The following is a 14400-nucleotide window of genomic DNA, read 5'->3' as shown; positions in this document are numbered from 1 at the left end:
ATCTGTAGGAGAAAAAAATCAGGTTATATATTCATTGCCTAGAAAAGCTTTTAACTTTATGGCTTATTGGAGGTCAGACGCTGTGCTTTTTGGATTCTTCCAGCGTTAATCACAAGATAGGAATGAAGAATTTTACTTCATACAGTTTATAAAAATCTATATTAAACAGAGCATAGGCACAGAGGATGAATTTGATAGGGAACAGCAGGTCTGTGCTGAGGGCGGCCATGACAGCACCTCCATGGGGTCCATGTTTCCAGCTGTCATTGTACTGCCCAAGATGCACTGCAGCTGAGCACTGAAAAAGAGGCAGTTTTACTTCAAAGGTTTAAAAAAAAAAAACCTTTGCTATATTTAAAACAATTTGATAAGCTCAATGCATCAACCTTCATTTGTATAATCTATTCTGATGATAAAGACACATGCCAGCTACTTAGTTCTTTAGATGTGTATTGCTAACTGCTGTGCTGTAAGAGGCTGGCTCCCATGTAGGCTTGAAACCCACCTTTTGCCAATTCCCTATAAGGCTGGACAATGCTAGCAGCTTATTTGTAAAGCTTCAGAAGGGCTGGACCTAGATTACAGTTAGTTTATACTCTGCAGCTGCAATTCTCTGCAGATGTTACTCATCTTGTATTGTCTTTCCGGCTCATGCCCCACAGCATCTTCTTCTAGTATCTTTTCCTCCTGCCCATTCCCACCCAACCTTGTAGGTTTCTCTACAGTAATAGTTCTCAAACTGAGGTTTCCAGGAATACCACTTATCAGGCTCCAACCCAGACCTACTGAATCAGACACTTTGAGCACAGGGCCCAGTAATCTGTGTTCTAACAAGCCTTCCAGGAGCTTTTGATGCACAATGAAGTTTAAGAACCCCTGCTTCACTGCCTAATCCCACTGCCCAGCCCTGCCATATTGCCTGATCCCACTGCCTAGCCCTGTTGTGTTGCCTGATCACACTGCCCAGCCCTGTCGTGTTGCCAGATCCCACTGCCCAGCCCTACTGTGTTGCCTGATCCCACTGCCCAGCCCTGTCATGTTGCCAGATCCCACTGCCCAGCCCTACTGTGTTGCCTGATCCCACTGCCCAGCCTTGCTGTGTTACCTGATCCCACTGCCCAGCCCTACTGTGTTGCCTGATCCCACTGCCCAGCCTTGCTGTGTTACCTGATCCCTCTGCCCAGCCCTGTTATGTTGCCTGATCCCACTGCCCAGCCCTGCTGTGTTACCTGATCCCACTGCCTAGCCCTGTTGTGTTGCCTGATCCCACTGCCTAGCCCTGCATTATCTGATCCCACTGCCTAACCTTGCTGTGTTGCCTGATCCCCTGCCCAGCCCACTGTTCTGCCTGAACCCACTGCCCAGCCCTGCTGTGTTACCTGATCCCACAGCCCCATCCCTGTTGTCCTGTCTGATCCTACTGACCACCCTGTGTCTCAAAACTTCTCCTTCCTTGGCTTCCAGAATATGGTTCCTCCTTGGCTTTCCTACCTGGACAAGTGAGGGAAAGCTGCGGATTTCATCAGGGTTCCCACATAGAAGGGATGTCAGGGGAATTGGTGACATCACCACATCTTAGATGAGACCTGAGAGATCATTGACTTCACCTTCCTTCTTTTAGAGATGAATGAACTGAGGTCCAGGAGAAGAAAATAACCTCCTGCTAAGAAGGTTAATCAAGATTGAAATCATTCAAATAAGGATGAAATCAGCCTTCTGCATGTCTAATTCACTTACTTGTTCAATACACACTGAGCCCTGGGCAGGACCACAGCCAGGGCTGGAGGTCAGTACAACCCAGGTGTGACCGGCTGCAGCAGCACCTCCAAATACAGATGGGCAGGGCATTCTATGGTCTACACAAAAACTCTGGGTCAAGGAGCAAGCAGGGGCTAAAATAGTACATTCAAGAGTACCCGTGTCTTTCTCTTTGCTCCAACGCATATCTGCCCCTAAGCCATGCATCCTTTCCATAAAGGGGCTGGGGGTTGAGCACCTTTTCTGTCTAGGTTTGCAGAAGTCTTGACAAATTTGCCAAAACTGCTTAACCTAGCTGAGCCTCAGCTTCCTTGTCTGAAAATAGAATATAACAATAATTACCCTACAGTGTTTGCTCCTGCTATGGATTAGGTGAGATAACATGTCCCAACCCACAGCAGGGGCTCAGTAAATGAGAGTTGCCTTTCATAGGTGCTATGAGAAATGAAAAATATTCAGTCCCTATCTTGAAGAGACAGTCTAGTAGTAAAATGAGACAAGTGCAAAAATAGCTAAAATGTGAATCCCTCTGAGGTAATTATCACTATTACCCCTTGGAATGTAAGGCAGAGAGGGTTGGCACTTTGGCAGAGGACCTGCAATGTGTGTGGTCCCTCAATGGAGGTCTTGCCTGGAGAGGGAGGAGGCGGCATTTGACCTGGCCCTGGATGAGAATGGGTCTTGTCTGGGGAAGGATATTCCAGGTAGAAGGAAGAGAATGGACAAAGCTCTGGAAAGCTCAGGGAAGGAGACAAAAGTTTTAATCATGGCAAAATGGCTTCAGGAAAGTTAAGACTAGTGGCTTCCACGGGTTGGTCGGAGAGCCAGAGCCTCTCATGGCTTCTGGCATCTGCTTTCCGTCCTTCACAGAGGAGGCCAATAAAAGTCAATTAAAGGTATTATTTTGGGATGTAGAAATCCATTGAGTGGCAGCTAAGCCTTAAAAATGTAGGTTGGAGCCAGACACGGTGGCTCACGCCTGTAATTCCAGCATTTTGTGAGGCCTAGGTGGGCAGATCACATGAGGTCAGGAATTTGAGACCAACCTGGCCAACATGGTGAAACCCCGTCTCTACTAAAAATACAAAAATTAGCCGGGCGTGGTGGCGGGCGCCTGCAATCTCAGGTACTCGGGAGGCCAAGGCAGAAGAATTGCTTGAACCCGGGAGGCAGAGGTTGCAGTGAGCCAAGATCACGCCACTGCACTCCAGCCTGGGTGACAGAGCAAGACTCTGTCTCAAAAAAAAAAGGGGGGGTTAATAAATATCAACCTAGGTAAAAATTTCCATTAGCAACACAGAGCAGGCCATGCTTACATTTAATTCTCCAGGCAGCCAACAACTTCACATTGCTCACTTAGGAGGTTTCAGCTCATTATATGAAATGTATTGCAATTTTATGAATATTTTGATGTCAGGTTTAGAGATACATGCAAAAATGAAAATAAGTGTCTCTTAATACACTGTGATTCCCCAAGAGCAGAATTTGGGGCTGTGTAAGGTGAATTCTGCCAGGAGGAATGGTTCACACTTATAATCCCAACACTTTGGGAGGCCAAGGCAGGAGGATTGCATAAGGCCAAGAATTTGAAACCAGTCTGTGCAACATAGTAAGACCCTGTCTCTGCAAAAAAATTAAACAATTAGCTGGGCGTGGTAGTGCATGACTGTAGTCCCAGTTAGTTGGGAAGCTGACTTGGGAGGATCGCTTGAGCTCAGGCTGCAGTGAGCTATGATAGTGCCACTGCACTCCAGCCTGGGCAACAGAATAAGATCCTGTCTAAAAAAAAAAAAAAAAAAAAAAAGATCAATTCTTAGATTTTCTTCATTAGTTTTTAAGTAGTAAATTAACTGTTATGAGTAAACTTTACTAAATGCTGTGGTGTCTACCCTGGAACACCTCTGGAATTCTTCCAGCAGTGTGTGTGGTGGGGTGTGGGGTGGGAGGGAGCTCAGGCCCTACCATCCCCTGACCAGACTGCAGGGCCAACTTCCTTTTAAATCTTTGTCTCCCACTTCTAGAATTGATGCCATATTGCCACAAAATTCTCTCTTAAAACACAAACATAACTTCTGAGTGTGTAGTATTGATCCAAAGGAGAGTCTATAATAGGAAAAGAAAAGGCTTTCAAGTTTAGTTAGCAGAAATAAAATGAGCCAGTTTGGTAAATTTAGAAAAGAATGCATATGTCAACAAGACCTCATAAGACAGACCACCACCAGAGACCGCAAGCTGGCTGACTGTAGAGTAGCTTGTGGAGTGGAGGGAATCAAGAATACACTGGGGGCCGGGTGCGGCGGCTCACGCCAGTAATCCCAGTACTTTGGGAGGCCGAGGCAGGCGGATCACAAGGTCAAGAGATCGAGACTATCCTGGCCAACATGGTGAAACCCTGTCTACTAAAAATACAAAAATTAACCGGGCATGGTGGCAGGCACCTGTAATCCCAGCTACTCTGGAGGCTGAGGCAGGAGAATCACTTGAACCTGGGAGGCGGAGGTTGCAGTGAGCCGACATCCCACCACTGCACTCCAGCCTGGTGACACAGCGAGACTCTATCTTAAATAAATAAATAAATAAATAAGAATACTCTGGGAGTTTGGGCAAGGAGGGTTAAGGTTTCCAAAAAGGCTGATATACCCCACTGGTTGTTCTGGAGACAGGTCCACCTCCTCATAGGAAAGTGGGGTAACAAAGAGGAAAAGTGTGCACAAACGAAGCAGGCGGCCATTAGCAGTGGGGCAGCATGCCTTCCAGTTAGCGCCCCCTTGAGGAGGGCCTAGGGAGGCGTGTGGAAGGGGATGGATGCCACTGATAAGGCTGGTCAAGGGGAAGAATCCAAGTCCAAAGGGTTCTGGGTACAGCACAGTCAGATTCTCCGACTCTGCCTGCCAGCGTTGTGGCCTGGAGGGGTCTTTGGGCTAGAGCAGGTGCTCGTTCCTTCTCCTGTTGCAGCCTGCTATTTACATCCCTGCTCTTTGCCACAACCCAGGAAGGTCAAGTCTGTCCAGAGAGTACAGTGGGTGCAAAGACAAAGCGACACCCACTGTTGACTGCTTAAAGCCCTCCACAGCTCCTACCCCTGCAAAATGAAGCTCAAAACTCCTTCCTTGGAGCCCTCGAGGTCCTAAATTATTGCTGGCTTATCTCCAGCTCAGACCACCTGTCTGGCAGACCCAGCGCCACGTCAGAGCCCCACTCCACGCTCCATCCTCATGCCTCTGCCACCTGCTGTCCCACAGGGCTCTCCGTGGGCAGGACCTTCACTGGGAACAATTCTCTTAAACCAGCCATTCTCAAGTGTGGTTTGGGGAATTCTAGGGGTCCCTGAGGCCTTTTCAGAGGATCCATGAGGTCAGAACTATTTCCATAATAACATGAATGTTTGCCTTTCATACTCTCATTCTCTTGTGGGTATATAGAGAACAAAAAGTTTATTGATCTGATTTTAGATTTCACATTGCAACTAAACTTTAAGAAACTACTCTTTGTCAAGTTTTGGTGTAGTTTCAAAGAACATTCACAATTATATGAAAAGGCTATTTACATGCTCTTCCCTTTTCCAACTATATATCCATGCATTTTCATATAATCTAACGAAAACATTTCATGACAGATTGAATGGTCAAGAAATGACAATCTAGCTGTCTTCTACGAAGCCAGACCGTTACAAGATTTGCAAAACTGAAAAACGGTGCTACTCTTCTTTTTTTTTGAGACAGGGTCTCACTCTGTCACCCAGGCTGGAGTGCAGTGGCACCATCACGGCTCACTCATGCAGCCTCGATCTCTGGGGTTCAAGTGATCCTGCAGCCTAAGCATTTCAATTAGCTGGGACTATAGGTGTGTACCACCACACCTGGCTAATTTTTTTTTTCTTTCTTTTATTTTTTTGAGACAGTTTCACTCTTGTCACCCAGGCTGAAGTGCAGTGGTGTGATCTTGGCTCACTGCAACCTCCGCCTCCCGGGTTCAAGTGATTCTCCTGCCTCAGCCTCCGGAGTAGCTGGGATTACAGGTGCACACCACCAAACCAGGCTAATTTTTGTATTTTTAGTAGAGACAGTTTTTCACCATGTTGGCCAGGCTGGTCTCAAACTCCTGCCCTCAAGTGATCTGCCCACCTCGGCCTCCCAAAGTGCTGGGATTACAGGTGTGAGCCACCGTGCACGGCCTAATTTTTTTATTTTTGTAGAGACAAGGTATCCCTATGTTGCCCAGACTGGTCTCAAACTCCTGGGCTCAAGTGATCCTTCCACCTCGGCCTCCCAAAGTACTGGAATTACAGGCATGAGCCACTGCACCTGGCCAGGAAATATAGTTTTTTATACATATATAGTTTGTTAACACATTCTGATTTTATTATTGTTATTATTAAATTTCTGATCAGGTAGATACCAATAGATCTAACCCACATAAACAAAGCTCCCTTGATTGTCCTCAGGATTCTTAAAAAACAAACAAACAAAAGTTATTTGGGATCCTTAATAATTTTTGGCTGGGCACAGTGGCTCACGCCTAGAATCCCAGCACTTTGGGAGACTGAGGTGGGGAGGATCGCTTGAGCCCAGGAGTTCGAGATCAGCCTGGACAACATGGCGAAACCCTGTCTCTACAAAAAATGCAAAAATTAGCCAGGCGTAGTGTCATGTGCCTGTAGTCCCAGCTACTTGAGATGCTGAGGTTGGAGGATTGCTTAAGCACAAGAGGTCAAGGCTGCAGCGAGCCATGATCATGCCACTGCACTCCAGCCTGGGAGACAGTGAGACCCTGTCTCAAAATAAAATAAAATAAAATAAAATAAAAATAATTTTTAGCGTAAAAGGAAGTATCCTGAGACCAAAGCTTGAGAACCACTGCCTTACACTAAGCCTGCTCAGCAGGCAGAGTTGAGCTATAATGTAGCTATGCCTCTACTTTTGCACACTGATTCTACCAAATTAATGATCTTTTCACATGCCTGTCTCTTCCACTACCCTGTGCACCTCCTGATGGTGTCTATTCATCTTAAACACTACCCCCGCACCCCCAACCAGCATCTGGCACAGAGTAGAAATTCCAGATAAATGAATGAGGTAAGAGATAAGCCCATGTGGACAGACATCACAGGCTGCCGAGTGAACAGCCCACAGATGTTCACAGGATGGTGGATATATACATGCGTTATTTTTTCAAACTGACTCAAGTTGTTACTGAGACTCTGACCTGAATTTAAACACAAAAGATAAACATTTTTAAAACCCAGAAAGTTCAAAAAAAATTAACCTAAAAAACAATTCTGCTGTTTCTACTCTGTTAAACTTTCAGGAACATACTTGCAAGCAAATAACCAGTAAAATCCATCATGCCAGTGGATGCCATAACTTCAGCCAAAATGATTTGCCATTAAAAAGTGAAATGTGGCCTGGGCCATATTCTGAACAAATAGTCCAAGAGCCAAGAGAAGCAAACATGCATAAAATACAAAACACTACATTATTCTAAGAATGAAGAGAAGGTCATACCCTCCGGGCAAGGACTACCAATGAGCATGCTTTTCCATTTTTGTTCCCCATCAAAATGAGAAAAAAAAAAGCAGATTGCACTTGAGAATCCAGGCCACAGCTATAATGTTTCCCTTCTGGTTTCATGATTGTCACTCCACTATTTTCTTTTTTTTTTTTTTTAAGACAGAGTCTCACTCTGTCACCCAGGCTAGAGTGCAGTGGCACGATCTTGGCTCACTGCAACCTCCACTTCCTGGGTTCAAGCGATTCTCCTGCCTCAGCCTCCCGAGTAGCTGGGATTACAGGCACCCGCCACCATACCCAGCTAATTTTTGTATTTTTAGTAGAGACAGGGTTTCACCATGTTGGTCAGGCTGGTCTCGAACTCCTGACCTTGTGATCCGCCCACCTCGGCCTCCCAAAGTGCTGGGATTACAGGTGTGAGCCACCATGTCCGGCCCACTCCACCATTTTCATAAGCCAAGCAGCCCTCCAGCGTATCTGGGAGCAGCCACTTGCACAGCTCACGGAGTGAAAACACCCATGCCCACTTCCAGTCTTGGGGTGGGAAAGATAGGTTGTGCCCCATCCTCCTCTTTGTCTCTGACACATTCTCTTGAAAAATGAGAAGAAGGAATCAATGCTGGATGCAGGGTTGGTGCCTTTAGCAAAATGGGCTTCTAGGCAAAGGAGGACGACAGTGAATGCTGACAACCAGGGAAGGTGGGGGTGATGTGGTCTGTGTGTGTGTATCAGAGGGAGGAAGGGAGGGAGAGAGAGACTTGGAGCCTAGAGAAGCAGTGTGCTTTTCCAGGCAAGTGTGTGGCGGCTTTTCCTGAGACCAGCCCCATCAGAAACCCAACTGGGCAGTTACTGCTGGTGATCCAGAAATCAGGTATCTTGGCCATGCGTAGTGGCTCATGTCTGTAATCCCAGCACTTTGGGAGGTCGAGATGGCAGATCACTTGAGGCCAAGAGTTTGAGACCAGCCTGGCCAACATGGCGAAACCCCATCTCTACTAAAAATACAAAAATTAGCTGAGCGTGGTGTTGTGCCCCTGTCAACCCAGCTACTCAAGAGGCTGTGGTGGGAGATGTGCTTGAACCCAGGAGGCGGAGGTTGCAATGAGCCAAGATTGTGTGCATCATCAGTTTTATATATATATATATAGATGGAGAGAGAGAGAGAGAGATGTTGTTTATCATCTTGGAATTTCTTTTTTAAGACGTTTCAGTTAACATACTAAACACTTCCCACTCCTTTTCACATTTGCAAAAGTGTTGTTTACATCACTATGGAAACAAGGACTTTCAGGAACCTGGAAGACCTATCACTGGGGTCCTCATTTAGTTAACATCGATAAAGATTCTGACCTCTGAAAACAGGGCTCTTTAGGTCCCTGTGGTCCCTGATTGTAATTTCGGACACCACTGAGGCTACCAGGTCACTGGGCAGTTCTCTTAGTAGCCTTTGCAGGGGGTCAGATTCGAGTGGCTGGCCAACAAGGTATAAATGTCAAATACAGTTTCAAAGAACTTAATAGAATGACAGTTGTGGTAAAGCTTTTACTTACTGAGTACCTAGAATGTATGTATATTACCTCATTTATTCCTCACAGAAATGTTCCAAGGTTGGCATTCACACTTCCATTTTACAGATGATAAAACTGAGCCTCAGGGAAGTTATATCACCTATGTTATATCACATCTATAGCCTCAGGGAGGTTATATCACATCTGGAAAGTAGCAGAGGCAGGACTTGAACCCAGGTCAATGCCAAAACTCATTCTCTTGGCACTGCCCAACCTTCCCATAATCTCCACATGCCAGGCTTACCAAGGCCCTTGTTTAGAATCAGCTGATTTACATGTTTTCCGTGTGTTTTCATGACATTTCCTTTTTCTAGGAAACATGTTCACTGGATCAGATGAATAGACCCCTGGCATTTTCCATTCCTAATACCTCGATTCAGCTCACAATGTCCCCACCTCTCTTCTGGCCCAGCTCTTACTTCCCTGCTGCCATGCAGGGAAGCATTATTAACAGATCTAGCTGGGCAAACCCAATAAAAAATTTTCATAACACCTTTGCCCAGATAGGTCCAACAACAAGGACATTTTCAGATGAGAAATCTTGCCCTGAATATTGGAGAAAAGCCATAAGCCTCAGATTCAATTAAAGGCTTCAAAGAAAAGTTTATTTTGAAAACTCATGTGCAACCACGTCCTCAACTCCGGATGCATTCACCACCAGTGAGGACCCCAGGCCCAGCACATCCAACAAGGACCCAGGGAAAGGAAAGCTTCTCAAACAGTCACCAATCCCTGTCCCTGAGCCCTCCCCAAACCACCCCCACCTGCCCACTTTTGGGGGTGAGCACCACCACTCACCCAGAAGGGCGGTCTGCGGGTGGGTCCGAGCGTGTCTGCCTCTAGAGATGGACCTCCCACGTGACCGCTCCCTGGCCTCGGCAGGGAGGAGGAGGATCTGTCCGAGGATCAGCAGAAAGCAGCCTGCGAGCATCTTTTCCATTTTCAAGGCGAGCAAGAGGGGCAAGGCTGTGACAAACACAACACAAGAAGAGGGCAGGGTGAGATTTCCGGGTCTCCCTGAACTCCAGGAGCTGCAGGCCCGCTGCCCCGCCTTTTCAGAGTTCAAACAGGCCACTTGCACTCAAAATGCCGTTTGTGTGTTTGGCCTTTGAGAGCTTAAGTAGCCCCCGTTGGTAGGCTCTTCTTGGACACTCCGAGCAGGGCATGCATAGTTGGAATTTTTCATCACTTTAATCACTGTAAGACTGAATGGAAAACTTGAGAAAAATCTATCCTGAAGTTTCTTATCAGTTAAGTTCATTATCAATTACTCATAGTCACATTTTTACATTTTGGATTTGAACAAAAAAAAGCTATTACATATCTGAGAGTTCCAAGTAACAATATTTGTTCAGTCTAATAATAGTAGATGGCACCAATTAGTTTATATAAATTATACATATAAAATTCATGTGTAGTTGACATAAAGTAGCATCACATATCCAGCCTCCCAGCCTCCCTGTCTCCCACATACATTTATTACAAGAGTGTTGGCACAGTGGTTATGGGCTTGGACTCTGGTACTAGACTGAGGCCATGTGCCAGGCCCTATTCTAAATTCTTTACCTATATTAACTTGCTCCATTACCTAATATTATTCCCACATTCCCATAAGGCTCAGGAAGGGTCAGTGGCCTGCCCAAGGTCACACACAGTTAGCAAGTGTCAGAGCCAGAATTCAAACCCAGGGTCAAGTCTAGGTGCCATGGCTCATGTCTGCAATCCTAGTGCTTTAGGAGGCCTAGACAGAAGGATTGCTTGATGCCAGAAGTTTGAAACCAGCCTGGTCCACACAGCAAGGCCTCGTTTCTACAAAAAAAAAATTTAAATTTATTTAAAAAGTTAAAAAAGTCCAGGTGTGGTGGCTCACACCTGTAATCCCACCACTTTGGGAGGCCAAGGTGGGCACATCACTTGAGGCCAAGAGTTTGAGACCAGCCTGGCCAACACGGCGAAACCCAATCTCTACTAAAAATACAAAAATTAGCCAGGTGTGGTGGCTCGTGCCTGCAGTCCCAGCTACTCGGGAGGCTGAGGCACAAGAATCACTTGAACCCAGGACTGCAGTGAGCAGAGACTGCACCACTACACTCCAGCCTGGGTGACAGAGCGAGACCCTATCTCAAAAAAAAAAAAAGTAAAACAAATTCAAACCCAGGACTAGCAGGTCAATTTTCCAATGCATTGATTAGTAGAAAACTGAAGGAAAATCCCCAGAAATCAAGTCATGAAATGCCATAGTTCTTTCTTTGTCAGAGGCAGGGACAGGGCAGGGGTGAGGCAGGGACCATGTTTCAAAACTTAAAAAAAAACCTCACTATTTCAGCGAACTGTTTGTTCAGCAAATTGCTTCCAGGAATTGACCTGGGAATGGACCTGGGCCTGTCAACCTTCAGAGTCCAGTTTTTCACACTTGCTGTATTGAACTAGCTCACTCTTTTTAATATAATTTTACTATGCATTAAGATTATATTAAAAATAGTGAATGTTTATTCAGCATCTCCTATGTGCCAGGCACTGGGCCAAGTGCCTTCAACGTATTAAGTGATTTAATTTATAGAGTATCTCAGAGAAGTAACTTGCCCAAGGTTACATCGCTCATAAGAGGTGAAGTTCCAGAACCCACTAGCTCAGTGGTCCCCAATCTTTTTGGCATCAGGGACCAATATCGTGGAAGACAATTTTTCCACAGACCCAGCTGTGGGGGTGGTTTTGGGATGATTCAAGTGCATTACATTTATTGTGCACTTTATTTCTATTATTATTACATTGCAATATATAATGAAATAATTATACAGCTCAACATAATGTAGGAATCAGTGGGAGCCCTGAGCTTGTTTTCCTGCAACTAGATGTTCTCATCTGGGGGTGACGGGAGACAGTGACAGATCATCAGGCATTAGATTCTCATAAGGAGTGTGCAGTTCACGATAGGGTTCATGTTCCTATGAGAATCTAATGCCTTAATTTGTGCAGCAGCAATTTAAAAAAAAGAATCTAATGGATCTAACGGTGCTGGTGATCTGACAGGAGGCAGAGCTCAGGTGGTAACGCAGGCGATGGGGAGCGGCTGTAAATACAGATGAAGCTGAGCTTGCCCACTGCTCACCTCCTGCTGTGCGGCCTGGTTCCTAACAGACCATGGACTAATTCCAGGGGTGTTGGGGACCCCTGCACTAGCTCATTACAAATAACTACTCTCCTCACCCCCCTTTTTAAACCATTTAAACTCTTTTTTTGAGACAGGGTCTCACTCTCTCACCCAGGCTAGAATGCAGTGGTGTGATCATGGCTCACGGCAGCCTCAACCTCCCAGGCTCGAGGGATCCCCCCACTTCAGCCTCCCAAGTAGCTGGGACTACAGGTGTGAGCCAACACATCCAGCCTATTTAAACTCTTTACTAATTAGATTGGTCCCTTTTCATAGCTTTAACTCTGAGATTCCTTCTGAACAAAGGAAGAAAACTTAGAACATCTTGTCCCTTTCTCAAATCCTAAACTTACTATTTACTTTCAAGCTGCCTTGCTATTTATCATCTCAGGGTTTTTGTTAGTGGTGGGAGGACAGGGTCTCACTCTGTCATCTAGGCTGGAGTGCAGCGGCACAATAACTCACTGCCTCTTTGAACTCCTGAACTCCAGTGATCCTCCCACCCAAGCCTCCCGAGTAGCTGGGACTACAGGTGTGCACCATCATGCCCTCACCTTATTTTATAAAACACTATTCAGTGTGTTACATCATTTATATGTGATTTATGATTTTATTGCTATTCCCCTTTCTCCAAACCGAGCAGATAAAAAGTCCAGGCTTATTTGTTTCAAAATGTATACAATATGCTCTCAAAGCCCACTTCCACTCTGAGGCATATGCACTCAACACTTGGAATATGATGTGGTGTGTGATCATTTCCAAAAAACAAACATCATTGCATGTGGTTTGGGTTTACTGTGGATTTCAAGAAATGTTTGTATTTTCAAGTCACCATTGCTAACCAAAAGGCACTGAGAATAGGTGAAGAGTGAGGAGTTAAAAATAAACAAAGCAAAATAATGCTAGCTGTCCAACCCTGAGCAGGTTACTTACCCTCTCTTGACCTCAGTTTCCTCATCTTTAAAATGGAGATAACAGTAGACCTAATTGTTATACAGAATAAATCGGTTCATATGTAGATATATTTAAAGCACTTCAAACACTGCCTGGCACATAGAAAGTGCTGAATTTAAGTGTTAGCTATTCCTTGTTGTTGTTGTTGTTGTTGTTGTTATTTGGAGACAGTGTCTCGCTGTCGCCCAGGCAGGAGTACAGTGGCACGATCTTGGCTCACTGCAACCTCCGCCTCCTGGGTTCAAGCAATTCTCATGCCTCAGCCGCCCCAGTAGCTGGGACTACCAGTGCGCCACACCATGCCCAGCTAATTTTTTGTATTTTAGTAGAGGTGGGGTTTCATCATGTTGCCCAGGCTGGTCTTGAACTCCTCACTCACCTCAGCTTCCCAAAGTGCTAGGATTACAGGCATGAGCCACCACACTCGGCCTGTTGTTGCTGTTATTATTTTTGGTATTATTCTGTAATCAAACCAATCAATAGTATACACTGTTGGCGGGTGCAGTGGCCTCACACCTGTAATCCCAGCACTTTGGAGGCTAAGGTGGGTGTATCACCTGAGGTCAGGAGTTCAAGGCCAGCCTCATCAACATGGAGAAATCCCGTCTCTACTAAAACTACAAAATTAGCTGGGCATGGTGGTGCATGCCTGTAATCCCAGCTACTTGGGAGGCTGAGGCAGGAGAATTTATTAAACCCGGAAGGTGAAGGCTGCAATGAGCCAAGATTGCACCATTGCACTCCAACCTGGGCAAAAAGAGCAAAAGCAAAACTCCATCTCAGAAAAAAAAAAAAGAAAGTATACACTGCTAATTTTGTCATATTAAGCCACTTAATGTATATTAGACAGATTTTATGCTTACTTATGTATATTATCCTAATAATGACATACAAACCCATAATTGTTAAATACACATTAGTATCTAAAAATATTTAAAACTTTCTTTTTATCAAAATGTAATGGCAAAAGGCAGGGGTGCAGTGGCTCATGCCCATAATCCCAGCACTTTGGGAGGCTAAGGCAGGGCAACATGGCAAAACCCTGTCTCTATAAAAAATACAAAAATTAGGCCAGGGACGGTGGCTCACGCCTGTAATCCCAGCACTTTGGGAAGCTGAGGTGGGCAGATCATGAGGTCAGGAGATCGAGACCATCCTGGTTAACACGGTGAAACCCCGTCTCTACTAAAAATACAAAAAATTAGCCGGGCATGGTGGCGGGCACCTGTAGTCCCAGCTACTCAGGAGGCTGAGGCAGGAGAATGGTGTGAACCCCGGAGGCGGAGCTTGCAGTGAGCCGAGATCATGCCACCGCACTCCAGCCTGGGGACAGAGCGAGACTCCGTCTCAAAAAAAAAAAAAAAAAATTAGCTGGGAAGGTTGGCACACACCTGCAGTCCCAGCTACTTGGGAGGCTGAGACTGGAGGATTGCTTGAGCCCGAGAGGTCGAGGTGGCAG

The 14400-nt window shown here is 45.7% G+C and overlaps 1 protein-coding gene across 3 annotated transcripts in view; it reads right to left on the bottom strand.

The window, feature by feature from the left end:
• Positions 1-14400, bottom strand: part of MATN2 (matrilin 2) — a 165532-nt gene that overhangs the window by 136905 nt on the left and 14227 nt on the right. For all 3 annotated transcript variants that reach the window (XM_004047338.5, XM_004047339.5, XM_055348064.2), the window contains exon 2: positions 9635-9802. In XM_004047338.5, the coding sequence (XP_004047386.4) occupies positions 9635-9776 (142 nt within the window). In that variant the 5' untranslated portion in view covers positions 9777-9802. The remainder of the gene's footprint in view (positions 1-9634; positions 9803-14400) is intronic.

Source organism: Gorilla gorilla, chromosome 7 (assembly GCF_029281585.2).
Source record: "Gorilla gorilla gorilla isolate KB3781 chromosome 7, NHGRI_mGorGor1-v2.1_pri, whole genome shotgun sequence".
Lineage (NCBI taxonomy): Eukaryota > Metazoa > Chordata > Mammalia > Primates > Hominidae > Gorilla > Gorilla gorilla.
Note: the sequence above shows the minus strand (reverse complement) of the source record. Positions and strands in the feature narration are given on the sequence as shown.